The sequence below is a fragment of the Physella acuta genome, unplaced genomic scaffold, assembly GCF_028476545.2.
Source record: "Physella acuta isolate Inbredline_101_S28 unplaced genomic scaffold, ASM2847654v3 ptg000416l, whole genome shotgun sequence".
Lineage (NCBI taxonomy): Eukaryota > Metazoa > Mollusca > Gastropoda > Physidae > Physella > Physella acuta.
This window is the reverse complement of record NW_026731935.1, coordinates 535,790-562,422: the sequence shown is the minus strand read 5'-3', so window position 1 is coordinate 562,422 and position 26,633 is coordinate 535,790. Positions and strand designations below refer to the sequence as shown.

The window sequence follows — 26,633 nt, the reverse complement described above, 5'->3', positions numbered from 1 at the left end:
TCATTTCGACTTCCGACATATAGGCTCCTGTTCTTTAGGCTCCCAACAAATAGGCTTCCGTTATACAATTCTCGACAAAAGAGCTCCAGTCAATAAGGCTACTGACAAATAGGCTCCTGTCATTTAGACTCCCGTCATATAGGCTCCCGTCATTTAATTTCTTGACAAAATGGCCCTTGTCATTACGACTCCCAACAAATAAACTCTCATCATTTTGGCTCACGACAAATAGGTTCCTGTCAATTTGGCTCCCGACTAAAGGACCACTGACAATACAGATTCTGCACAGACTAAGTCTCCCGGCAAAGTGGTCTCATTATATATGTCACCTGCCAGTGGGATCCCTCCATCAATATTCTTTAGAGTTAGCTTATCCAACAGTCTTAAATAATACAACTATGACTTCCATAAATGAGTAGGTTATAGGCTGTTTCAACTCACTGTGTTGGGAGAGGGGTCCACGCTGTACATTCCTACCTGCAGTATGCTTGTAGGTTATCAAAACAAAATGCTGTATCCTGTAAACATCATGTATATCATACATTTGCACTTCTGTGCTCGCTTTTAAGCAACAGATCTTTACTGTTGTAAATTAAACATCAAAATTTTAGAATTAGTGGAATTTAGCTGTTATGGGCCTGATTTGTTTGTGAATTGATTTTGGTTCACAAAAAACAATTTCATTCAGGTATTTAAAAGAGGTTATAGTGGTAGTGGAGGTAGACAAAATGGTTAATGCCAATAGTGGTCATACAAGTTATTTGTCTGGAGCCAGTATGTCGGGAGTCATTTTGTCGGAAGCCAATATGTCTGGAGTTGCTTTGTCAGGAGCCAATATGTCCTGAGCCTATTTGTCAGGAGCCAAGATGTCGGAAGTCCATTTGTCTGGAGCCTATATGTCCAGAGTCAATATGACGGGAGCCCATTTGACAGGAGCCAATGAGTCAGGGCCCTTTTGACAGGGCTATTTTGACTGGTTCGTTTTGTTGGGGGTCATACTAACGGGGCCGTTTTGACGGGGCCGATTTGTCCCGGGCCGTTTTGACATCACAATATCTCAATCAACAAATCCCTTGTATCATCCTGTCAGAAATCTTTTTTTCTCATGCATGTTTGTTTATCCATTATGTTATCTGGAAATAAATTCATGTTTGTTACAATTATAATTTACTAGCATACCCATCACACATTACTGTGATCTAGTCCTACACGCCATACTAACAAACATTTTATAAGGGTATCATCAATGAGGTTACCAGTTGTGTATTTTAAGATGTGTGACCTTGTTTTATTAAACAGGTTTTATTTAAATGTAAACGAAAAACTATTTCTTTGATCTTTTATATTGGTGCAGGTTGTTCATGCTACTACCCAGACACCCCAGGGTGTACCGTATAAAAGCGTTGAGTTTATGTTCATCACCTTTTATAATATTTAGGTAAACACTCCTCGGCAAACATCTGGGTGTAAGGGACATCACTAGGTGCTCTCTCTAGCCACTGTTTGCACTACCGAATGCAATGCAGTAGCCCACTGTGTCCCTAGTGTAGGAGGCTCTATAAAACAAATATAGGAGCCACAATGTTCTAAGGGGAGACCAGCAGGCAATCGGCATCACCCGAATGCTGGGCTAATTTGACAGTTGAGTCACTTAATACCCCTGACCCTTTGCAGAACACTTAATCAAAGGACACCATGTGCTTAGGTAGCTGCTAGGAAACTCTGGATGACCGTGTCCCTACCAAATGCAGGCATCATATTGCTATTGTTGGAGCCCAAGGCACCGGTTCATACGACCGCCAGAGCGCCAGAACATGCCACGTTTGATTTAGTCATCAATTTTTATTATATTCATGGGAGGAGGGCACAGAGCCCAGCGGTCATTCAACTGCCAGGACACCAGCGGATATACCTGGTACAGTTTGACTGTTGATTCTAGTACTCTTCCTGACTTCTTGTGCAAGAAGCCCAATCAACTTCTCCCAGGTTCTAAGATCGATCTTGGGAACTCAGGACGCTTAACAGCACCCTACTGCCAGTGCTCTGCACCTCAGAAATTATTCAAATCTACTGTTAAGTAGTTTCTACTCAGTCACCTATTTTAGGTTGCTTGGTTTTCAGTAGAACTGCATATTTTTTACTTATTTTCTGCTTTGGATACACGAACCTGAGTTAAACATATTGTAAATGACTTTTTATCTGTCTATCACAGAGTATTGCATGACACCAGAATGTGTGAAAATTGCCAGTACGTTGTTGACAGCAATGGATAAAAATGTTGATCCTTGTGAAGATTTTTATCAGTATGCCTGTGGAGGCTGGATGAAAAATAACCCAATACCTCCTGGTCATGCTAGATGGGGCACATTTGAACTAATGGCTCAGAGAAATAATCTTGTGATGAAAAATGCAATAGGTAAGTAGAGAGATTATAATTAGTTAACAGTTTTTATTTTGAAGAGATAAGATCTACATTTTAAAATATAATTTCAGTATGAAATGACTTGAATGCTACACTAGGTTGGAGATCTTAACCTTTGCTGAAACACTAGTTACAATAAATCAGCTTGCAGCCTCTTATTAAAATATAAATAATGAAATTTATGAAATGTTTCCCTCCTTCCCCCCATTGTGTTAAAAGTCTGAGTGTATATACCATTACAGAATAATGCAGTAGCTCAGTTCATTAGATTCATTAGTGTTTTCTATAGCTTGTAAAGAGGCCAATTATTCTATTCAACTTTAAAGTTTAACTTAAATGACCTCACTTGCCTTTTAATTGATACCATTTTATCCCAATTTAATCACCTGTATTATTGATAGTTTGTGTTGAAACACATTGAACAATTATCATAAGGTATTTTTTAAATTTGTATTTCAACTAAAGAAAATTACAAGGTCTTCAAATGTACACTATATGATTGTTATTTTATAAGCTTGGAGAAGCTTAATTTTCAGTACCACTATATTTTTAGTTGAGTGTTATTCTTGCTTCAGAATGATCCATTTTTAAATTTAGTTTACAGTTATGGTACAGCCTAATGTTTTTTTTCTATTTATTAAAAAAGAATAACTTAATTGTTAAACGCACTTAATTTTTTTAGTGTTTAATAAAACATGTTTTGTTTTGCATTCCCCAGACAAACCCGATGCATCATTTAACAGTTCATCTGAGTTAAAAGCCAAAAAGTATTTTCTCTCCTGCATGGATGAAAACAAGCTGATAGAGAAAGCAGGGGCTCAGCCTCTTTTAAATTTAGTGAACGAGCTGGGCTGGGGCATCAATATTAGTGCATGGGATGAGGACTGGGATCTGCCCAAAGATTGGAATTTAAATTTAATGATTGAAAAAATGCACTTGTTAAATGTTGTATCATTTTTCTCTGTGTGGGTAGCAGAAGATGATAAAAATTCCAGTACAAATATACTACAGGTAAGCAAGGTTTTGTTCTACCATTTCAAATGATACTCAACACACCTAGGAAATAAAAGAAATTACATGATCTTTGTTTGGTTTGGACCATACATCATTTTAGTCCTTTTTATACATAACTAGCATGCCTGTCCCCGCGCGTTGCCATGGGGTGAGAAGAAAGTCTGATGAAAAATTTGAAGATGGATTCATAAATGCGTTATTAATCCTTTATTCTTAGACGTGTGACCTTGTTTTCTAAAACTGAGTTATTTAAATGTAAGCAATGCCTGCACTTCATTCTTGGATTATGTTTGTTGGGGCAGGTGTTTGCCTACACTTCCGCTAAGCATGCCCCAGTGCATAGCGTATGAAAGCCTTGAGTGTTCGTAATCACTCTCAGTAATAGTGAGGTAAAATACACTTCGGCGACTGCTCAGGTTCAGTGACGTAGAGGTGTGCTCTCTGGAGCCCCTGGTTACACTACAGCAGAACGCCGAGTACAGACCCTGATTCGGTTTAATCCAAGTTAGTGAACGACTATAATAATACATCTTATCCATATTCTATCGCACTCTTTAAAATGAACGTATATGCCATGGTGCTCACAGGAAAACATGAGCCAAATAGCACCCTGAAAGACAGCAGAGAATGCACCTCATTTGGTTTAGTGTGCGACTATAGTAACCCATCGCATACATTGACAATCGCGCTCTTTAAACTAACATAGGCACTATAGTGCTCATGGGAGAGCCCTAGGAACCAAATAGTCCCCATCCAGGCGCCAGAGGACGCTCCAGATTTGATATAGTCAATATTGTTGCTCATCATGTCTTTAGTAAATAGACCTTTTTTTATAATCGAACGTATGCGCCATAGTGCTCACATGGAATCTGTTGTAGTTTTACCGCTGAATATATAGTAGTACCCCTCCTCTGCTAACGGATGCCAAGTGCTACGACAAAAAACGCATTCTACCATGCGCGGCCAATAAAAATTTTTTTCTTCGCAGAAACCTTCTTGGGAGTATTCTCATCAACTCATCAACTCCTATAAGTTTCATAACACTTGGATGAACTGTGTCAAACTGCAATCGACTTTAATTTTTATAAATATTATTATTATATATATACAGAAGAATCAAATCGTGCCCTGCCAGGGCGCCGCGCCTGCGAATCCGAAAAAAATTTCTGTAGATACCTTCCCAGGATTATTCTCAGCAACTTCCCAAAGTTTCATAGCGATTGGATGAAAGGTGTAATAATGCATAAAAGACAAACAAACAGACACACACACACACACACACATTGCTTTATGTATATATATAAAGATAATTGCCCTTATGATAGTCATTACAAAAAAACTTTTTTTGTAAAATGTTTTCTAAATTTAGATTGATCAAGGGGGATTGGGTCTACCAGAAAGGGACTACTATCTTAATAAATCTATTTCTGAAGACAAGGTAATGGCTAAGTGCTTATTTTCTTTGTTCTATTATTTGTTTCAATATTTTAAATTCTATACATTTGTTCAAATTTTGTATGTATTGCATTTATTACTCACTAGCTGTTATTGGCTATGTTTTGCTCAATCCCTAAATAGCCATGTCATATTTTAGATGTTAACTTTAACAGTTGAGTTTAAAAAAAAATGTAACTGTTAAAATCACTATACAACTCCAAAAGAAAAAACTAAAAGCAACAATAACACTCCCAGCCCAAAAAAATTTCAATTATGCCTCTTCATCCCATGTAGCCAACAGACATTTAGTGTTCCCATTCTAGTTTAATTTTACAAAGTGCTAGATCTATATAGATCTAGCCCCAGAAAAAACAACACAGAAATATAGCTTATGAAGAAATGTTAGATATAAGCACCCTGAGTTTTCTGTATTTTAGTTAATGTTTTAATTGTACCATGTTATTAACTTAGTAACAGCTTTCTTTAATGTTTTATTTACTTTAGTTTTCAAATTTTATCTGTTATGAATAGTGAATAGATTTTTATTTATGTTTATTTTGTATTGATGCTAATTATAAGGAACTGTTTGATATTAAAGTTAAATTACTGTTAAAGCTGTTGATTTTAGTTTCTAATAGATAAATTGCACTGGTGCATCACATAGATTTAAGAATATAGTAAATTTAACAATTCCATAATATTGATTCGATTTTGATACACAATACACAATTGTTCAATAGAGAAAAAAAAAATTATCAAAATTATTTAATGCTGGCATTTTGAAATTAATGAAAATAATTGTGTTTTTAATACCAATACTTTTTTTTCTATTCAGGTGTTGTCAGCATATCTGAAATACATGGTTGATGTTTTTCAATTGTTAGGTGCACCTAATGAAACATTTACAAAGCAGAGTATGATTGAAGTTATAGAACTGGAGACTGAAATAGCCAATGTAAGAATATTCATATGCTTTATCAAAAGACATCAAGAACATAAATTTTATGCACTTAGAAGTGTGTAATTGTTTTCTAAAAAAATATATATTGAGGAGTGTGAAATTTATCATTAAACATCCATATATCTGTTGCAAAATAGAAGTAGAAAATTGCCATTTATTTACTACTAAAGACGAGAAAGTTTATACATTTATTTTTTGTTCGTGTTATGGTTGTCTGTTCTGTTACATGAGAGCATCTGCACTATGTGTAGAATCAAAATTCATATTTATGTAGAGAATAATGTTCTTTTTTTTTTACCAAACTGTTAATCATAAATTCATTTAAAGATGTTTTGGATCTATTGATAGGCCAAACCAAAAGTAATTAGATTTCTAGAAACGAAAAACAAAAATTAATAAACACAATAAATATTTGAGTTAATTTATTGAACTATTTTAGTCCTTAAGTATTGGGTATAAATCTTTGCTTTTCTATACTAAACTATTTCAGGCCATAGTTATTTTATTTTATTATAAATCTATGTTTTTTTGGCTATGAAATTTGCTAAATTAGTATATAATTAAATATCAAATAATATGTGCGTAATTTAACTTTATTAATAATACGAGCCGACCCGCAGCGTATCATACGCCACTATTTAGTTGTTTTATTTTCTACTTTTCAGTAATTCATAATTTGTGAATTCGACAGTACCAATGCTGCCACTGAAAATATTTGCTTTAAAACACTAACCCCCCCCCCCCCCTTTCCCCTAACCCCGACCCTACACCACCCCCCCCCCCCCCCCCCCGTGAAAACAGCCTCCTCTTAGTTATTTCTTAGTTACCTCCTGTAAGTTTAAAATCGAACTAAATTATCTGCCCCTAATAGAAACCCGGCTCTACGGCTCTACGATTTGTAAACATTTAGCTTTGTAAACGTTTAGCGTGACCACAACTCACCAGACAATGTGGGGGTGGGGTGGGGGTGGTAGTGATAGTGATAGTGATAGAGAGAAAGAGAGGGGACTGCAAGGAGGCGCTTGCAGCTTGTTTTCTAACGGCTCCCAGAAGAGAATTATATATATAGAAGATAGGATGCTAACTAAATTATCCCAATAAATTTGCACTTTAATGTATGTGCCACTCTGGCCAGATGATCGTGTAACAGTTACCATGTGGAAGGTACAGGATTGAGACAAATCATGTCTGTTAATTTAAAAATTTTTTTTTTTTTTGATGTGAATGATAAAATTGCCTTTCGGGACTTGTTGGGACATATGACAGGTGAAGTAGAGTTCACCTGTTTCTGTGACCTCAGCATATGAAGGGATAGTGTGGTCAGACCCATGCTCAGCCAAAATCGGTGTTTGTAAATGACAAAAACATGTTGTCTGAGGTGTGATGTCTTTTTGAATGTGGGGTCTGGCTTTTTGTGAAGATTTGTGACAGTTGGAGGGGAAGAGAAAGATAAAAATTGTCAAACAAACATGACGTCATTTATGCATGACCCCCGAAACACACAGTTATTTAAAAATAACAGGTAGTCTAGTTAATAACTAAAACTCTAGTAGCACCTCTTAATAATCCTAAAATATAGCATCAGTCCCTCCAACTGGGACTTGAATGATGAAGCTGTTGCAGTGTGACTAGTAGCTTCTTAGTGCAATTTGTAGTGGATGCCAATGTTAATTCATATTCATAATTCATTATTGTAAGCTAAAAATTAAGAAAATTTCTTTGAATACTAAAGGAATTGGTTCATACAATGGGTAAGAGATTTCATGAGCAACCTTTTTTACTTTCTCGTATATACGAAGTATAGAGAAAGTCTTGTTATTGTGCAAAAAAAAAATCTAGATTTTTGCAAATCTTGACGTTTTACAGCTCCCTGAGTCAGAAAAACATAGTTTTGCAATCTTGTACGTATGTCTGTGTGTGGATGTGTGTCTGTAAACATGATAACTTAAGTAAAGTTGAAGCTAGGTTGATGAAATTTCATATAAAAGTATTATATCAAAATCGTAGATCCCTATCAACTTTTTGAGCGATTTCCGATAACCAGAAGTGGAATTTTTTCTACTTTCAATATTTCAAAAGCCTATAACTTGAGTACTATTTCAAATAGATAAATGAAATTTCACATGTAAGTAAAAGATCTAATTCTCTGCTTTCTTTCAAATTTTGAGTAATTTCTGTTGACCGGAAGTAGTCTTTTTCGCTATTTTCGATTTATCAAAAAAATGCATATGAATTTATAAAGTACTAATAATATTCCGCACTAATACACACATTTTATTTGGCGTTCCCGTGGTGTGCAATTCTTTTTTCTAGGTGATTTTATTCTATTTTTAAAAGTTTAAGTATTTAAAATGGATTAAAAATCATGTCTATATCCTGAGTTGCCATCCCCTGTTGTTTCATATAAGAATATTTGAGAAAGTTTAGGGGAGATCACTCATGGTTTATTACTAATTAAAGAAAGGTTGTGTTATAATTTTATTTGGTGTTTTTCAAAGCAATGATATTATGCATTTTGTTTATATATGTAAATAACGTTGTGATGGTAAGGATGGGATATTTTGGAAGTGTTGAAATATTTTAGTATGTTATTTTACCAAAAAAAAATGAAAATTTAATGGAAAAACACATTGATTTGCTACCATCTATAACATCACTCTAGCTACTAGTGTTCTAGCAGTTGATTATACTTGTAGGAGCTCCCTACCAAAGCACCCCTCTACAGTTAATATTTATTGTTTGTTAAATGATTTAGTTAATATCCAACTTGATTGTGTCTTTTAATATTTTCCCCAACTTGGTGCAACCACACCACATATCAGATAACTGTTCCACAAGAGCAAAGAAGGGAGGAAACAAAGATCTATCATCGTTATGACCTAGCAAATATGACCCGAGCTTTTCCACAGGTTGGGCACTAAAAGAATGTTCATTCATTTTTAACCCTTTGAATCTTTATCTGCTAATTTAATCCTCTTAATATGTTTCTTTCAGAAGTGTTTTCAAAATATAAGTTTTATAAGCATAATACTCATAAGCTGCTGCTTCAAGAATAGTGACTTAAAATTCTTATCAAAGGAGCTAATGGCCCATGGTTTAAGTATATGTGCTAGTATAAGTATTCAAAGGGTTACTGAACCAAATACATTAGTGTAGGTTATGTAATTTTTTAAAATATCACATTTTCTGAAAGTTGGGGTAATAAATTTAGACTTGTAAAGAAATTTTCTAGATTTTAAATATATTTTAATGCACAACCTTACTGGATATTTTCTAAAAAAGTGAAAAAATAATTCACCTGATCTGTTTACATTATTAACTATTGGACTTTTATTCCATAAACAGATACAATGGGTCCATCTGATTAACCATCTTTTAAGTGAGGTTAATATGTCTGTTCTACCTACTGAAGTAGTCGTCGTTTATGCTCCAGAGTTTCTTTCAAAACTTGACAGTATACTTCTCTCTTATAGTTCAACAGAGAAAGGAAAAAAGTCAGTAAAATATTACTTATTTTTAATTTAACTTTAGTTTTTCTTAAAAATTTCCACTTCATATGTATTAAATAATAAAGGTTTCATAACTGTCAAGTTTCATCAGAATAAGTTGACATAATTTAAGAAAGGAAAAATAACTTTTTTTAAACAGGATCCTCACCAACTACATGTTGTGGCATGTAGTTAGTGACTTTGCAAGTTTGCTATCTAAGCCATTTCGGGATGCAAAAAAAGAACTATCAGAAACTATGACTGGCAAGTTTTCACCTACCTCTTTATACCTCAGAAAATTACCACATATCATAGTATTCTATTGAATATCCACTATTTTTAACAATCTGTTACAATTATAACATCCATAAATTCTGTTATATTGACTATATTTGTAAAGTTTACTCATATAGAATCTATTTTCAGGTTTGACTGGTAATGATGATGCCTGGCATATTTGTATAACTGATACAGACTCAGTTTTAGGCTTTGCACTTGGAGCTCTCTTTGTTCGAGAAACATTTATAGGCGGAAGTAAAGCAAAGGTAACGGTATGAAAAAATTATTGCTTTTGGATAACTTTTCTAATACTAGAGAATGGCTTGAAAACTAGGTTACAAAACCAGTTGCAACTTAAAAGGGCAGTTAGCTTCTCTGAACTTTCTAGTATATTGTTACATAACAATAAATGTTGGAATGGCACTTTCTTTGGAATTGGGGCTACATAAATGGAAGGTAAGCTAGTGACAAAACTGCTGATTTTTTGAGAAATCACAGAGGCAAAAGATTCTTAGAATATGTTGCTTTAAGATAATATGATATAAAATTTAAAGGCTTTAGACAAGTTGGAAATAGTGTTGAGTACAACTTCCAGTTAATGGAAATCACTTTAAAGTTAACAGAATCCTAGATCTAATACTTATTTATAAAATTTCATTTTCATCTGCCTAGGTGAAACTGTATTTAAGTTATTTGTATTTTTAGATGTCAGAAATAGAGTAAACCACTTTATTTGTATAATGAAAATCAATCGAAAATTAAAAAAAATAAACCCAAGAATATGATCTAATACTTAAAATTTCATGCACTAAACTGAAATGATGCACATGCTATCAATTTTTTAGAAATCCAAAATAGAGTAGCCTATAACTTTTGTTTACTGGAAATCACTCATAATACAAACCAAAATAGGTTCTTTTCTATTCTGAATGTGATTTCTTCCATCTAACTTACATGGTTCTCAAGTGATCATGTTCTTTTCATTACAGTTATTTAAATAGTTGTGAATTATTAAAGATTTAAAGACAATCATTTATCTTCACCTTTTTAGTGCATATAAGCTTGTTATTAAAATGTTTTTTATGCAATTTTTATTTTTTTATTTACAATAGAGCTGCATGACTAAAAACCAAATAAACATGATAATGCATGTATAATAATGCAGAAAGAGTTGTACAAGACTGCCTACTAATTTCAGAAAATTATAATTAATTCATAAAAAATTATTTAGGCATCCAAATAAGTCAAATTTAATGTCATGTTACATTGTCTTCAAGTCTTGACCCACTTGCCAACTTTGAAATGGATCTATCTGTTGAAGTGCCTGAAATTTTGTTCGCCTGTTTTGATGTATGATAACAGACAGACTGACAATAGACAGACAGATGAAGGAAGTTAAATACAATCTTATAAAAAGAACTTTCACCTGCCACTTTAGCTTGCTTTATTTGAATATATTTTGCTCCACCAGGCAAATGAAATGATAGAAAATGTACGATCTGCCTTTATTAACAACCTACCAGACTTGGACTGGATGGACCCAATCACACGAGAAGCTGCAATTGATAAGGTGACACATTGCTGGATGATAAACTATCAAACACTGATTTACTTTTAATTAGATTAGAGTAGATTTTAAATTCATCAGTTTATTAGTCTGTTTACCCTTAAAATTTTGTATATATTAGGGCCCCTTACTCTGAAAAAAGCAGAACTAACGAGTCAGGTTCAAAATTTAATTTTTTATTCATATTTTGTAAGCTTATTGCTTGGTTGTCTGTTTGAATCTTGCCTCAATTTTTCAACCATTTCTTGCAAAGCTTTTTTTTTTCATCACATTCACCCTCTTCCACTGACACATTTAATATACATGTGTATCTCTGATGACAATACAATAATTTATTTATTATAGTTTAATAATGGTAAATTTCAATGGGCAATTAGCTTTCATAATACACTTGGATTTATATAAATACAAAAGTTTAGTGTGAATATATTTCAATTAGATGTTTTTGCCTGTTAATGAAAAATTTTGAAGAATGTTGGCATTAATTGTTTCAAATTTTTCTCACATCTAGCAGTGAAAACATGTTTTCCTGATAAATTAACTTAAATCTCTCAAGCATTATTGTATTTAGATGATTATTTGTAAAATATCTTGTGTTAGAATTACTTAAAATTTTGAGTATTTTTCAATAGTATTTTACATTCTAATACTGATTATTAATTAGTACTGCCTAGTTTTGCTTAGGCTTTTAAAAAAAGTACTTAAATTCTAAATTCTAATTTTAAACCTAAATATGATCTCCTAATAGTAATACTAACCTTTCCACAGTTATTAATTTTACATTAACTTTACATTAATTTAACATTTAAATGCTTAATGAATTTTTTAACTTTATTTTTCAATTATATTGCTAATCCAAACATTTAATGGGATATGCTCATTACAAAATCACCAAAATCCAGATCTTTCGTCATGATGGGTTTTTTGCACTTTTGGATACTTTGTCCGTTTTTGTATTAAGAAAATAATAACTTTAATGAGAAAAATAATCTTTGGTGTTTTAAATAGGCGTACCATTTTTTAAAAATAATAATTAAAGAATAATAATTTTTTCCCAATCTTACAAGTTCTCTAAGAAAGGTTTTATATCCATCATCATATTGTACTTGGCATCACGGGAAAGCTGGATGTCTCATGTAATTGTTAATTTATTTTCCATCACCTCGGAAACAGCCAAAGCTTAAAATCAGCTTTACAAATTACACAGATATGATATTTTTGTGACCTACTTTTTGTTACATTTTGCTGTTTTTCTCAGTTCGCATTATTTTAACACTTAAAAGCCTGCTACTTTTTAATTTATTAAACAATGCTAACCATATTTTCAGTAATTGATCTTCATGCAAAAATAAAACTTTTATCATGAGGAAATTTTGATGGCTTTCATAGAAAAGAAGTTTATGGTAAATAATAAGCAAATTTTGAAACTATTGGATACTTAACAGGGTACGATTTTTCAGACCTTGTAAAATTCTGACTAGTAGCTTTTTTTAAAAAGTTGTTGTGACAAAAGTTTTAATATATACTAAAATATTAGTCGCTTAAATTTGATTGCTATAAGTTCATAAACGTTCTTAAAAGTACAGAACAATTAAAAATGTCGGAGGGTTTTGTTGGGTTTCCATAACAACCAAAATTGTTTTCAACTATTTTTTGCTGCTTAATACTTACTTTTATGTGCCAAACATAGTAAAAGTATTCAAAAGGCTTTAGATCTTTAATTGTAAAAAATAGAAAAAAACTCAGCATATCCCCTTTGATCAGAATTTGAACACTATAAAATAAACACGTAAAAGAAAAAGTGTTAAATGTAGCCTATTAGGACTAGTGAACTATACAGTGACGTCTACACATAATTTGTCATTACTCTTACACTTTTTGCTGGCAGTCATAAAAGAGAAATATGACAAATGCACAAAATATAAGTTTGGAATGTAAATATGTAAATAGAATATATATATATATATATATATATATATATATATATATATATATATATATATATATATATATATATATATATCGATGGTCCTGGTCACAAACCGTCTAACTCCGAAAATGCTAATTTTACATGAGAGACAAAAAACTGATTATTTCATTATTGATGGTTCTAATACAAATTTTTTTTTTAATGATATGTGCGAGAAACTCTCTACCGACTATACTGTAGCGTTTTAAAATGAGTTTTGTTAATATTTACAAAATTATAGCAGGTTTAAAAGATAGTCGGTTTTGCTCGGTCTAAAACTCTTGCTTCCAAACCGTCTATCTATGCGTGCGCAGACTTGGCCGTTTTGAACCGAGACTTTCGGTCTCAGCCACGTTCGTTCGTTTTGTCCAATGAACGTGATTTAGTTTTGTTCATGTTTTTTAAGTTATAACTAACGCTTCATAATAATTAAATTATAGTTTTGGGCTCATATTTTAGTTATTTGAGTTTATTCTACTTTATGGGGTCAGTTTTATTTTAGTAGAGATGTTTTAGTATGGCTTTATCCCTTTCGACTGTTTATTCATTATGGCTGTATTTAGCACTAGACTTGTTACCTGTTGAAGATTATGCTTTATTTATTAAATCTTTCTATTCACACCATTTTTTTACTAAATCTGGTGGGTGCTGGGTTTGTAGAATGATAATAGTAAAAATATAAACCTTATTGTCAGATATATTATGAATGAGACATAACACATTGATCACTTTAATAATGACTTAATGTTTACATATTTTACAAAATGTAACAAAAATGTGTTTATTTTTTTATTTATTCTTTAAATAAACGTCACATGAAGAAACATTAAAATGGCAACATATTTTAAAAATCAGGCAAATCATCATAAAAATGTGTATTTATGACTAGCTTTAGGTGCTCATATATGACAGCTTTTTTTTCTGCTCTTGTACAACTTGTCAGGGGCTACAGATGAGATCATAATCTTACGACCCTAGCTTTGCAATTGCCAGCTATCTGCTAATTCACTTTGAAGTAGATAGTAGCATCATGGTTGTACTGCAGTGCATGAATATCTGTCGCATTGAATTCTTGATAGGTCTGACTGGTCTTTTGAGAGCGGCTGGTCTCTTGTATGGTAAGACTGGTCTTTTTTAGAGAGGTTGGTGTCTATTGTCTGTTATGTGAGGCTGGTCTATTGTTTGTTACGACTGGTCTGTTGAGAAAGGCTAGTGTCTTGTATGGTAAGACTAGTGTGTTGAGAGAGGCTTGACTATTTTATGATAAGAATGGTCTGTTGAGAGAGGCTGGTCTGTTGAGAGAGGCTTGTGTCTTGGATGGTAAGATTGGTCAGTTGAGAGAGTTTGGTATTTTGTACATTACGACTGGTCTGCTGAGAGACACTGGTCTCGTGTATGGTAAGAATGGTCTGTTGAGAGATGCTGGTGTCCTGTATGGTAATATTGGTCATTTAAGAGAGTTTGGTCCTTTGTATGTTACAACTGGTCTGCTGTGAAAGGCTGGTCAGTTGAGAGATGATGGTGTCTTTAAGATTGGTCATTTGAGAGATGGTGGTGTCTTGTATGGTAAGACTGGTCTGTTGAGAGAGGCTGGTCTGTTGAGAGAGGCTGGTCTGTTGTGTGATAGGACTGGTGTCTTGAGAGAGGCTGGTATGTTGAGAGAGACTGGTCTGTTGAGAGAGGCTGGTATGTTGAGAGAGGCTGGTATGTTGAGCGAGGCTGGTATGTTGAGCGAGGCTGGTATGTTGAGAGACTGGTCTGTTGAGAGAGGCTGGTATGTTGAGAGAGGCTGGTATGTTGAGAGAGGCTTGTCTGTTGAGCGAGGCTGGTATGTTGAGAGACTGGTCTGTTGAGAGAGGCTGGTATGTTGAGAGAGGCTGGTATGTTGAGAGAGGCTGTTCTGTTGAGAGAGGCTGATCCGTTGTGAGAGGCTGGTATGTTGAGAGAGGCTGGTATGTTGAGAGAGGCTTGTCTGTTGAGAGAGGCTGGTATGTTGAGAGACTGGTCTGTTGAGAGAGGCTGGTATGTTGAGAGAGGGTGGTATGTTGAGAGAGGCTGTTCTGTTGAGAGAGGCTGATCCGTTGTGAGAGGCTGGTATGTTGAGAGAGGCTTGTCTGTTGAGAGAGGCTGGTATGTTGAGAGAGGCTGGTATGTTGAGAGAGGCTGGTCTGTTGAGAGAAGCTGGACTGTTGTGTGGTAAGACTGGTGAGTTGAGAGGCTGGTCTGTTGTGAGAATCCATTAGGTTGAGAGAGGTTTGTCTATTGAAAAATTAATCATAAAAGCATTTACTAAAGACAATTAACCATATCGTTGAACATGTGCGCCAAACATTTTGTAACCTACCATAAAAAATATTTCTTAACATGTAGATAAACCGTCAATCTAAAGCTAGTAGTGAATTAAGAATAAATTAAATATATTGCTCCGTCTTGTGGAAATATAATTCGAATAATAATGTTTTGATTGATATTTAGATTCTAGAATAAAGATCTAGTTTCAAAGCATTGTGTTAGCCTAAAAATTGTAAACAAATCAGTATGGTTATTGAAAATATTGAAATAGGCTATATTAATCAAATGCTATTTGTTTATTATTCTTTAAAATGATAAAATGTAATAGAATAGCTGAACATAATTAATCAAATATCCTTACCTATAAGTACTGTGACTGCTGTGCTGTAAAATGGTGTGATTGTGGCGTGTGACTGCGTTTCTGATCAAAAGTGTACTGACAAATAAAGCGACATTCATTTTGCGCCAAGATTTTTAGCGTTTGAAATAATAGGCGGTTTGTTCAAATGATTTTATCTCGATAATCATTCTATAGATTTCTATAATATTTCATACTGGCTTTTGATTTATGTAAAAAAAAGAATATTTAATTTTTTGGAGATAGACGTTTTGCTACCGAGACCATTGATATATATATATATATGTGTATATATATATATGAATATATACATTTTTGTAGATACATATATATATACATATTTACATATATATATATATATATATATATATATATATATATATATATATATATATATATATATATATATATATATATATATATATATATATATATATATATATATATATATATATATATATATATATATATATATATATATATATATATATATATATATATATATATATATATATATATATATATATATATATATATATATATATATGTATATATATATATGTATATATATATATATATATATATATAGTATATAGTATATAGTATATATATATATATGTATATATACGGTTTCATGACAACTGATCTCATGACAAATGATCTCACAGCAAAATTTTAATAGCAAAATTTTAATAGTATGTACTATGATTTTAGTTGATTTGAAAATTTAATGACTGCCAAATGATTCTGTTTACTTTTTTACACATAATAATTGTGAGTAAAATGAATTTGTCAAATTCAACAAAACATCAAAAGATTTATTGAACTCAAACTTTGTAATAGCATTTGATTTAAAAGCGTAAAAATTAAAACAAACTTACTCCTTTAGCTTGAAAGGTATAATAAATGATAATGTATAAAACAAATAAAACAAAACACCTCTCCAATACTATGTGATCATCTATTGTATTCTAACTTCCCATTTCCAAACCTCTTTGCCTGCTGCTCCACTTCTAGCTTTTATAAACAGAAATTCACCAGAAACTAATGTCCTATAATGCTGTCGTTTAAATAGGCGTTTGTCACATGATCACTAAGGTGTGATAGACACATAACTGTTGACTTAAGATGAGAGTTGTATTGTCCATGGAGGGAGGATGTCTTTCTTTTAAGGCATGTCTCTGCAATGCCTGGTTTTGATGGGTACGTGACTAAAGTCATGAAGTTGGTGGCTGGGCATGGACTGCTGTTAAATTTAATGTTATATGAATCCAGTTGTACTTTGATAGCTCAAAAAAATGTTTTCTTTATTTTACCTCACAAGCCTTCTCAAAATGCATGTATTTTCCAGTTTAGGAAAAAATTATTAAAAATTCATATTTTACAAATTTAGCTTATTTTTGGGAGTTGAATATTTTATTTGGCAAATGCTTTTTTTCATATGTTAGGTTTTTAATTTTTCAAGTTGAAGACTTAAGGCCAGCAGTGTTTTATATTACAAACAAATTTCTTCTAAATGCGCTTAATAGTAGTCAAATTTTGAAAATAAAAAATAAAAATGAATATTCAGTTATGTACCTAATGCTTAAAATCTTTACATCCTTAAAAGGCAAATGCTGTTACTGACATGATTGGTTATCCTGATTATATAATGAATTCAACTGAGCTAGATAAAAAATATGAAATAGTAAGTTGAAATTATTGATTGTTAACTAATAAATACATTTCTTCATCTACATTATTTACGATTTTTCTATTTACTTTTCAAAAAATTACTTCATTTTTCTAAGAGTCAGGGTATTCTGTTTCATAACATTTATATCATCAGTCATATCCTTTTGATAAATTCATAGCCAAATAAGTTATTATTGTTTCTTTTACTTGTTTACCTAATTTTATTTTCCATAGTTAAATATAAATGAGTCAGATTACTTTGGTAATAACTTGGCCTCAAACCGCTATGGATTTATACGTACTTTTGAAAAGCTGAGGAAAAAACCACTAAATGAGTAAGATTATTATCAATATATTCTCTTTAAAGCTCATACTTGTTTTTTTTTTGTTTTTTAAAAGAATTATACTCCCATAACTTATATCTACCTATCTATAGTATTTTTATATTTCTTATTTGAAAGGTGAAGAAAGAAAAAAAATGATATGCAATTTTAATATGCTTTTGTCATGTATATAATTAAAATTCTGTTTAGATGGGTTATGTCTCCACAAACAGTGAATGCCTATTACACAGCAAGCAAGAATACAATTGTTTTTCCAGCAGGAATTTTACAAGCTCCTTTCTTTGATAGAAGTTTTCCACAGTAAGTTTTAAGTATTTGTAGTATTATAAAAAAGTATTTTTTTCAAACTTCACTTGTCAAAACTTGGGAGTGTTTGATCTATCCAAATGTTTGCCTCTGCTACAGTAGGGCACAAGTCAACAAAACAATCTACAGTGTTTATTTAGCAGTCATCTCATTATAGGTACCCAAGGCAAAACCAGCCGGCATCTCACTATTAAAAACAAATCCCTAGGATGGCATGATCATTTAAAACTTAATCCAATTACTTGGTCCCCTTGATCACATGGGGGCTATTAGGGTGGGTGGGGGGGGGGGGGGGGCTTCTAAAGGTCTTTAGTCCAGGAAATGAATATTAGACTTACAGGTTTGCAATTTTATTCTTCGCAGAATAACATGCAATTAGATTTTGCTGTTTCAATAAGATTGGCCATGTGTATTGTATTTTTAAGATTTTCAACTACTTTTTTATTAGATCTCTTAACTACGGTGCTATGGGTGTTGTTATGGGGCATGAACTAACCCATGGTTTTGATGATCAAGGTGAGATTGTTCAAATAGATTCTAACAATCACTCATACATTATGTAACTTAAAGGTGTTCATTCTTAATGAACAAAAGAATCACTAAGCTTTGGCTATATGAAACTATTCATACACCATTTTTACAGGCAGAGAATATGATAAACATGGCAACCTGAAACCATGGTGGGATCCAGCAGCCGTCAATAGATTTAAGAATAAAACACAGTGTATGATAGACCAGTATAGTCAGTATCAGCTAAATGGGGAGCATGTAAGTAGCTTTATAAGAAGTGATGCTATCAAGCTGGAAACAGCTCAGTAATCATCAAAAAATTTAATAGGCTTTTTTCCACAATTTCTATGTTAGCACTTTTTATAAGCTTATTTTGTTCACTATGTCTGTCTCTCCTCCTGCCTGTCAGTCCTACTGTTCTATGTGGCCATCTTGACAGACTTCTAATGCAACGTTATAGTTCAAACATTTAGAATACATATGCAGTCTCAAACCAATGCTAGAGTATTTAATTTTAAATTTAATTAGATATTAAATAACTCATTGCAAAATTAATTAAGTAGGTTACTAGCAATTGCTCAATCAGCAAGGTGAACTGTTTTCTTTCCTGAGAGCTGACCACTGGTGTTAAGAGGGGACAGATAATTCTCTTTTAGAGCTACTGATTGGGTTTTATAGCAAAAAATTCTTTTATCATTCTTGGTGTCAACTGTATTTAGACTAAACCCTAGCAATGAAACAAAAACATAAATATTTAGAACAATATCTGAAATTCTGCTTTACTAACATCACTGGCAATGGAATAGAGAAGAAACAATGTGTACTAAGCAAAGTTGTTCTCAGCCATTTTTATGAAACCTTTAAAACTAAAATGTCATTTTGAGACAAGTCATTCGGAACACACCAAAAAAGACATGGAGTCCTTTCATCGCATGAAGCTAGTTGCAAACATCAGAGACTTGATCAAACAGATTTCACCAAGGAAACACAGTATTAGTGCAAGCATCAAATGAAGTCACATTAAAAATTGCCAAGCAAGAATACCTCTCAGACAATAGGAGAAAATCTCATCAAACCCTGCATGCTGAAGATGGTAAAATAAATTCTTGGGGATTCTAGTGCAGTAAAGATGCAACAAATATCTCTGCCTAATAATATTATTCAGGGGCTTATAGCAGCCATGTCCGTAGATGTTAAATAACACATTTTTATTGAAATCAAGCTTTCATCATTGTTTGCTTTTCAAGTTGATGAATCAACAGATGTAAGTTCATTTTAGCAGTTGCTTGTCTTTGTGAAATATATTCATTCAGATGATAGCAAAGAAGAGTTGCTATTTTGTGAAGATATTATGGAGAAAATAAATAAGTTTTTTTGTAACTGAATGATTAAAATGGGAAAATAGATTTGGGGTTTGTACTGATGGTGTGCCATCTATGCTTGGGTCAAAATTGGGCTTTCAGAAAACAGAAAAAAGATTTAGCTCCCTAACCAAGGTGAATACACTGCATGATTCACTGTAATGCCTCGCTAGCAAGACTCCTCTAACTCCATTGCTAATAAAAGTTGTAAATTATATTAAATCTGGAGCCCTAAACACCAGTCTGTTTAAAGAACAGTGCAAAGACATGAATAAAAATCACGAGATTCTGCTTTCCTACACTACGGTACACTGGCTTTCAAAAGGAAATGTGGTGAATCGTATTTGAATTAAAAGATGAAATCTAGATCTAGCTGTTCTTAAAAGTGTAAGGGAAACAAGACTTTTTGCTTTACTTTAACGACAAAGAGTGGTTGGAGAGAGTATCTTACCTAGCAGATATTTTTGAACATCAACATAAGCTTAACCTGAAGATTCACGAAAAGTTAATAATATTATCTCTTTTCATGATAATCTCTTGGCATTTTTACTTTCTCGTATACAAAGAATAGATAAATTATTGTAATCGTGCAAAAAAAAAATTGAAATTTTTGCAAATCACAACGTTTTACACCTCCCTGAGTCGGAATTTGCAATCTTGTCCGTATGTCTATGTGTGTGTGTGTGTGTGTGTCTGTGTGTGTGTGTGTGTGTGTGTGTGTGTCTGTAAACACGATAACTTGAGTACCATTACAGCTAGGTGGATGAAATTTCCAATAAAAGTATTATATCAACTTTTCAGCAATTTCCGACAAACGGAAGTGGAACTTTTTCTACTTTCAATTTTTCAAAAGCACATTACTTGAGTACTATTTCAGATAGATAAATGAAATTTCACATATAAGTAAAAGATCTAATTTTCTGCCTTCTTTCAAATTTTGAGTAACTTCTGTTGACAGGAAGTAGTGATTTAGGCTATTTCCGATTTCTCAAAAAACGCATGTGAATTTATAAAGTACTAATAATATTCCGCACTATTATACACATTTTATTTGGCATTCACTTGGTGTGCAATTCTTTTTCTACGAGATTCTATTCTATTTTAAAAAGTTTAATTAATTAAAAATGGATTGTAATTATTTTCTATATCCCGAGTTGCCATCCCCCGTAGTGTCATATAAGAATATTTGAGAAAGTTTAGGGGAGATCACTCCCGGTTTAATTTTTAAAAGCTGCAAAATTGGCAAAGAAAAATAAATCTTGGAAATATTTCCATGTTTGAGAAACTCTGCAGTGTGAAAGATGAATCTGATTGTGAGTTGAATAAAAACTTGAAAGAGGATTCTGGGCATCTTGAATATCTTGAAAACCAACTGCAGCGTTATTTTCCCTGAACTGAAAGAAGTAGAATCTGCAATGACACTTAATCCATTCTCTGCTTCCCATGATGTTACCAGCATTCTCGATGAATAACAAGATGAATTTTTAAATTTACTAAATGATCCCGCTGCACATACTGTGTTAAATGAAAAACTGCTCAGAGTAGTATGCACCATTCATACCCACACTTGAAATTAATTGCCTTTTGAAATTTAGTTTCTTTTGTGTCAACATATTTTTGCGAGAATAGATTTTCAACACTTCTCCAATTAAAAATAAAACTAAGAAATGAATGTTAAGAATGACATGAGGTTGGCATTAACAAAAACGAATGTTGAGGCTAGAGAATAGCATGCAATTTTACCCATCACATTAAAATAGTTATCAAGAATAATTCATATTGAAAGTTTGTTAGAAAATCATATTTTAGTGCTTATTAATTTCCTTACTAATTATGACTTTTTAACCCTATGGGAGTTGTGGGTCACTTACTTTTTAAAAAAGGGGGGTCGCAACTTGAAAAAGTTTGGGAACCACTGATTTAGAACTATCATAATGCAAAAATTGCTAATTGTTCATAAAAACTTAAATGTTACAGATTGCAATTTATTTTAATAATTAATACTTGTAAAAGAATATTTGGGTCTATTATTTAAAATTTATTTCTTCTTTTTTTATTCTCTTTTTATCCAGAAATCAGGTTTGTATTGGGTTGACATAAAAAAGCACTTTTATTTTTTGTGCTTTGCAAGTGCGTAACTAATGACCATAAAAAAGTATATGATTAAACTAACTTGTTTGTATTTTGACTGCAGGAAAGGGGAAAGCAAACTCTTGGAGAAAATATTGCAGACAATGGAGGTCTTAAATCAGCTTATCATGTGAGATATTTTAAAAATATTTGATAACAGTAATGTAAGAAGAAAGTAGAAAATCAACAAGTATCACAGTTTAATAGCCAGTTTAACTAACAGGTAGTTAGTTCGATGAATTGCACTTCATATTTTTTAAAAACACAATCAAAGAACATAAAATGTTTATAGAGTAAATGCCTGCTTTGAAAATTAATTATTGATACCTTCTCAGGTGCTAACACGTTTTTATAATCTTTTAGTGTACAGATGAATGCTTCGTGTATAAAAAAATTAAAATACTCATACAAACATCCCTCTAGATACCCATGCTTTACTTCACTGTTGCTATCTCACACTAATAATTATACCAAGTTTTAAAATTCATGTTTTTGTACACCTAAATTGTAGGCTTACAAAAAGTGGGTGAAAGAGAATGGTCAGGAGCAACTTCTTCCAGCTTTAGGCATGAGTCATGAGCAACTTTTTTTTCTGTCATTTGCTCAGGTACAAACATTGTTTTTTTCTTTATCTCTGCACACATAATTAGTTGTATTTCTTATCTGCTAGACACATGACCTATGACTATTTTAGTCACAATTCTTATGTTTCCTTTGTACAGCTGCTAAGTTCTGTTCAGGAAAAATAGTAAGCAAATCACACAAACTTTCAACTGAATTGGATTATGTTTGTTGAATGTGTAAACCATTTCTTTAACAGTGTACTTCATATTCACTGGATTAGTTAACTTTGCTTAAATTGCCATAGCTAAATATATTTAAAAGTGTTTGGTATCATTGAAAATGTTGGTGTTTAGTATTAATTTTAAGTGCCAAAGCTGGTTAATGCTTTGAATGTTAAATTTTTTACAAATACTTTCTTTAAATCCTCTCAGAACTTAGCCTCAGAAATTCAATTGAAAACATGTTGCCTTATTTAATGTTAATAAGGATGGTGTAATACAGCCACTATTTATCTTAAGGTCTGGTGTTGGAACAGCAAACCTGAGACAGATCACATGCAGTTTTTGACTGATCCTCACTCTCCAGCTAAATTCAGGTAGATTTTAAACAAAAAAACATTGAAAAAATTGTTTGCACCCATGTAAATTTCTTAATTGTATAAGGTAATTCTATTGGTCTCCTTTGAAAACTGTACATTTTCTTTCTTATTCTTGGTTCTTAATTATTATATGTGTCAATTGGTTATGCGCCATAAAGACCGTTGACTCTCATTTGAGCCTACATTTTACCAAGCCATTAGACTTTTTTTTCAGGTCCTGTCCTCTGAGAAAGCAAAATATATGCATGTGTGCTTTAAAATTGTAACTGACTTTCTACCATCTACTAGGTTTGACTCCTAAGTTGCTATTGAATAACTTAAAATCATCTTCACTTTTATTCAAACATTTGCTTTAAAAAATGCATGGTCAAACACACTATCCTGTTATTTGTTAACTAGTCAGCAAATGTTTTGTATAGGCATCTCTCCAGGCATTGCCCCACCTCCCCTCACCTGGGAGAAGGGGGGCATAGTCCATGTCAACAATAGTGATCAGGTCACTGTGAGCTAACCATCTAAGTTATTAAGCCATTAAACCATATTACCCAGAGTCCTCAAAATTTTGTCATTTTTTTATATTTGTTAGCGTTTGAGCAATGACCAAAGGAATGACTATCAGCTTTCTTTTAAACTAAATACTTTTTAAAATATCTAGTTTCTAAAAAATATCCAATAAATGAGACGCTAGCAGTAGCATCTAACGACATTATGTAAATATATTGCGTAATGAATTATTTTTTTTCCACAAAAAAATGGCCAACCATAGGGAGTTGTCAAAGCTGAAAATACCAATGTACATTTTTCAAACAAAAATCTTTAGTTTCCATTTTCATTCAATGGTAAATATCTTACATTTTGGTCAGGGTCATAAATTAGTATCTATAAATACTATTTAATATCCCAATGTCAATTTTGAAAAAAAAAACTGTTTCATCATAACTAACATTTTGATATAAACATTTATAACTGTGTTTCTTGCTAGTGTCCCATTACTTGGACATCATGATCCTCATAGGGCTGGTCATTACTAGTGTCCCACATATGTGACACTTGTTTTACACTTAATACAATGAAGAAGTTAAAAAAACAATGTTATTTCAAAGTATTTTATTGGATGGAAATATAGTAATGCTATAAGTTTCAAATTTATTTTGCACTTGAAATATAATTATTAAAGAAGTTATGCACTTACCAGTGAGTGTCTTCTTTTTTTCCCCCATTTTGACAACTCTAGCCAAACCAATGCTATAATTTTTTTTAGATTAAAAATTGTCTAATGACACACACAACAATATTAGTCTAAACATTTCCAAATACAATAAAACTTAGTTTTATAAATAGTTGTTAATAAATTATAGCAATTTTTCTTACAAGTATCCAATATGGGACACTAGCAGGATAATGGATTTCGACTGAACAAAATCCATTCATAAGGATTATTTGATTTAGTAACTGACCAGCAGAATTTCAACTTTCTAGTTTCTTTTTTCCCACAGAGTCATTGGCCCCTTATCAAACTCTCCAGATTTTGCCAAGGTGTTCAAGTGCAGTAGCAATGCCAAAATGAATCCCAAAAAGAAATGTGAGCTATGGTAATGTTGGCTTCTGCTAATGCAAACATTAAGTTACAGAAGAGTTAATTATTTTAACTATTTTAACTAGTCTATGATAAACAATAATCTTTGATCATGTGCATGTTGATTAATGATGCCATTAGATGTAGTTTACTTTCCAATGATTACAAAGCGACATATATTTATCACATAACCACAGTGATGTACATTTCTGACTTTAAGAAGCCACTTTTTTCTAAATACATCAGAAAATGTGTGATTATAAACTTAAATAAAAATGTATAAACCACAATAAAAGGCACCTACTTCTCACAGCACACTGACACATTTCACTCATGCATATTTGTTAGTATGAACATATGCAAATGTTCGCCTATACACTAACAGAGTAAATATTCAAAAGAGTATTTCTAAGCTTTCTCAGAATAATTGAAGCTAGAGATGTCAGCTTGTAAATAGATTTTAAAATTATTTTGATTATAAATTTTCTCACATGTTGAGGTCATTTGTGTGTCTAAACCTAACTATCATAGTTTTTTTTTTTAAATTATGGATGATCTTACCTAGATACTAACACAGGTATACTATGATATGGTATCTGCTTTTGAGTGTGTATCAGGGTATGTATGGTGAAAATATGTATATATATATATACATATATATATATATATATATATATATATATATATATATATATATATATATATATATATATATATATATATATATATATATATATATAGTGTATGTTTATTCTTATCATTATTTAAAACTAATGTAAATACTGTATCATAAACTTAATTACTATAATATAAAAATTTGATAATAAATGGGTATTTTTATGTTTAGCTTTTAATAAACATAATTTTACATGTTGATTAAACATTAAATACTCTAAATATAAAAGTGATTGGAATGGAAATGTTTTTGAAATCCATATTCTAATTATAATAACCTTTCTATCTTTCTATTGCAATTTTTTTTAAAATTCCTTTCATAAAAGCAATTTTAAGCATTTTTCAATTTCAAGTATGAGTTGCAAATTCAAAATTATTTTTAATTTATTTATATCTTGTAAAAGAGAAACAAGATAGATTTTGTACAATAGACAAATTTGTTCTCTTGTATTTAAGTTTTTTTAAAAATGTTATATTTAGTTTTATTTTAAATAATGGGCTTATTTCCCAAAATGTAGTTAGGTTGTCTAAGAAGAATCAAGCAGCTTTCTTCACACTTCAGTGCTAATTAACCAAATAAAATGAGAAAAATATAGCGTGAGACCTCTAATTTGCATTATTTTACTTCATTTTAACAAATCTGTTCTTTTCTGTGTAAAATTATTTCAATTTCCTGCATAACTAAAAATGCTAGTCATTTTGAAGTACTGTAAAAAAAAGTGAAACACTCATGCATAAACATATATTGTTTTATAGTTTGATGTTAAAGCTTAAGGTATTGCCAACCATACCTGTCTGTTTAATGATTAATGCACTTCTGGTACATACTGTCTCATTTATTACATTTTTTAAAGTGCTGTTTTTATTGATAGCCAAATTAAAAGTTTGAATCTCAACCTGCATATAGTTGTGGTAAATGAATCTCAACCTGCATATACTTGTGGTAACAGATTATTTTAATATAATCTAGAATCCATAATTATAAAGCCGTTCTCTGTTAGTGTTACCAATTTAAGAAGAATATTCATCATAGGCAGTTTTTGAAAGAGTTATTTTTTTTTTTTAAATTGAATCTAAACATCTATTTGCCAAAAAGTATTTTTTTTAC

At 31.9% G+C, this 26,633-nt stretch overlaps 1 protein-coding gene across 11 annotated transcripts in view; it reads left to right on the top strand.

Annotated features, from left to right (window-relative positions):
- Window positions 1–25,543, top strand: part of LOC131942632 (endothelin-converting enzyme homolog) — a 50,397-nt gene extending 24,854 nt beyond the window's left edge. For 9 of the 11 annotated variants that reach the window (XM_059302522.1, XM_059302517.1, XM_059302524.1 and 6 more), the window contains 18 exons: window positions 2,213–2,416; window positions 3,141–3,433; window positions 4,806–4,874; window positions 5,709–5,828; window positions 8,657–8,743; window positions 9,180–9,328; window positions 9,483–9,586; window positions 9,749–9,873; window positions 11,073–11,171; window positions 17,397–17,474; window positions 17,696–17,796; window positions 17,995–18,105; window positions 18,560–18,627; window positions 18,755–18,879; window positions 22,177–22,242; window positions 22,624–22,719; window positions 23,195–23,271; window positions 24,771–25,543. In XM_059302522.1, coding sequence (XP_059158505.1) covers window positions 2,213–2,416; window positions 3,141–3,433; window positions 4,806–4,874; window positions 5,709–5,828; window positions 8,657–8,743; window positions 9,180–9,328; window positions 9,483–9,586; window positions 9,749–9,873; window positions 11,073–11,171; window positions 17,397–17,474; window positions 17,696–17,796; window positions 17,995–18,105; window positions 18,560–18,627; window positions 18,755–18,879; window positions 22,177–22,242; window positions 22,624–22,719; window positions 23,195–23,271; window positions 24,771–24,870 — 2,072 coding nt within the window. In that variant the 3' untranslated portion in view covers window positions 24,871–25,543. Of the gene's footprint in view, window positions 1–1,968; window positions 2,073–2,212; window positions 2,417–3,140; window positions 3,434–4,805; window positions 4,875–5,708; window positions 5,829–8,656; window positions 8,744–9,179; window positions 9,329–9,482; window positions 9,587–9,748; window positions 9,874–11,072; window positions 11,172–17,396; window positions 17,475–17,695; window positions 17,797–17,994; window positions 18,106–18,559; window positions 18,628–18,754; window positions 18,880–22,176; window positions 22,243–22,623; window positions 22,720–23,194; window positions 23,272–24,770 lie in introns of those variants that run through there. The other 2 variants (XM_059302526.1, XM_059302521.1) reach the window with 2 other exon arrangements.
- Window positions 25,544–26,633: the final 1,090 nt, after the last annotated feature.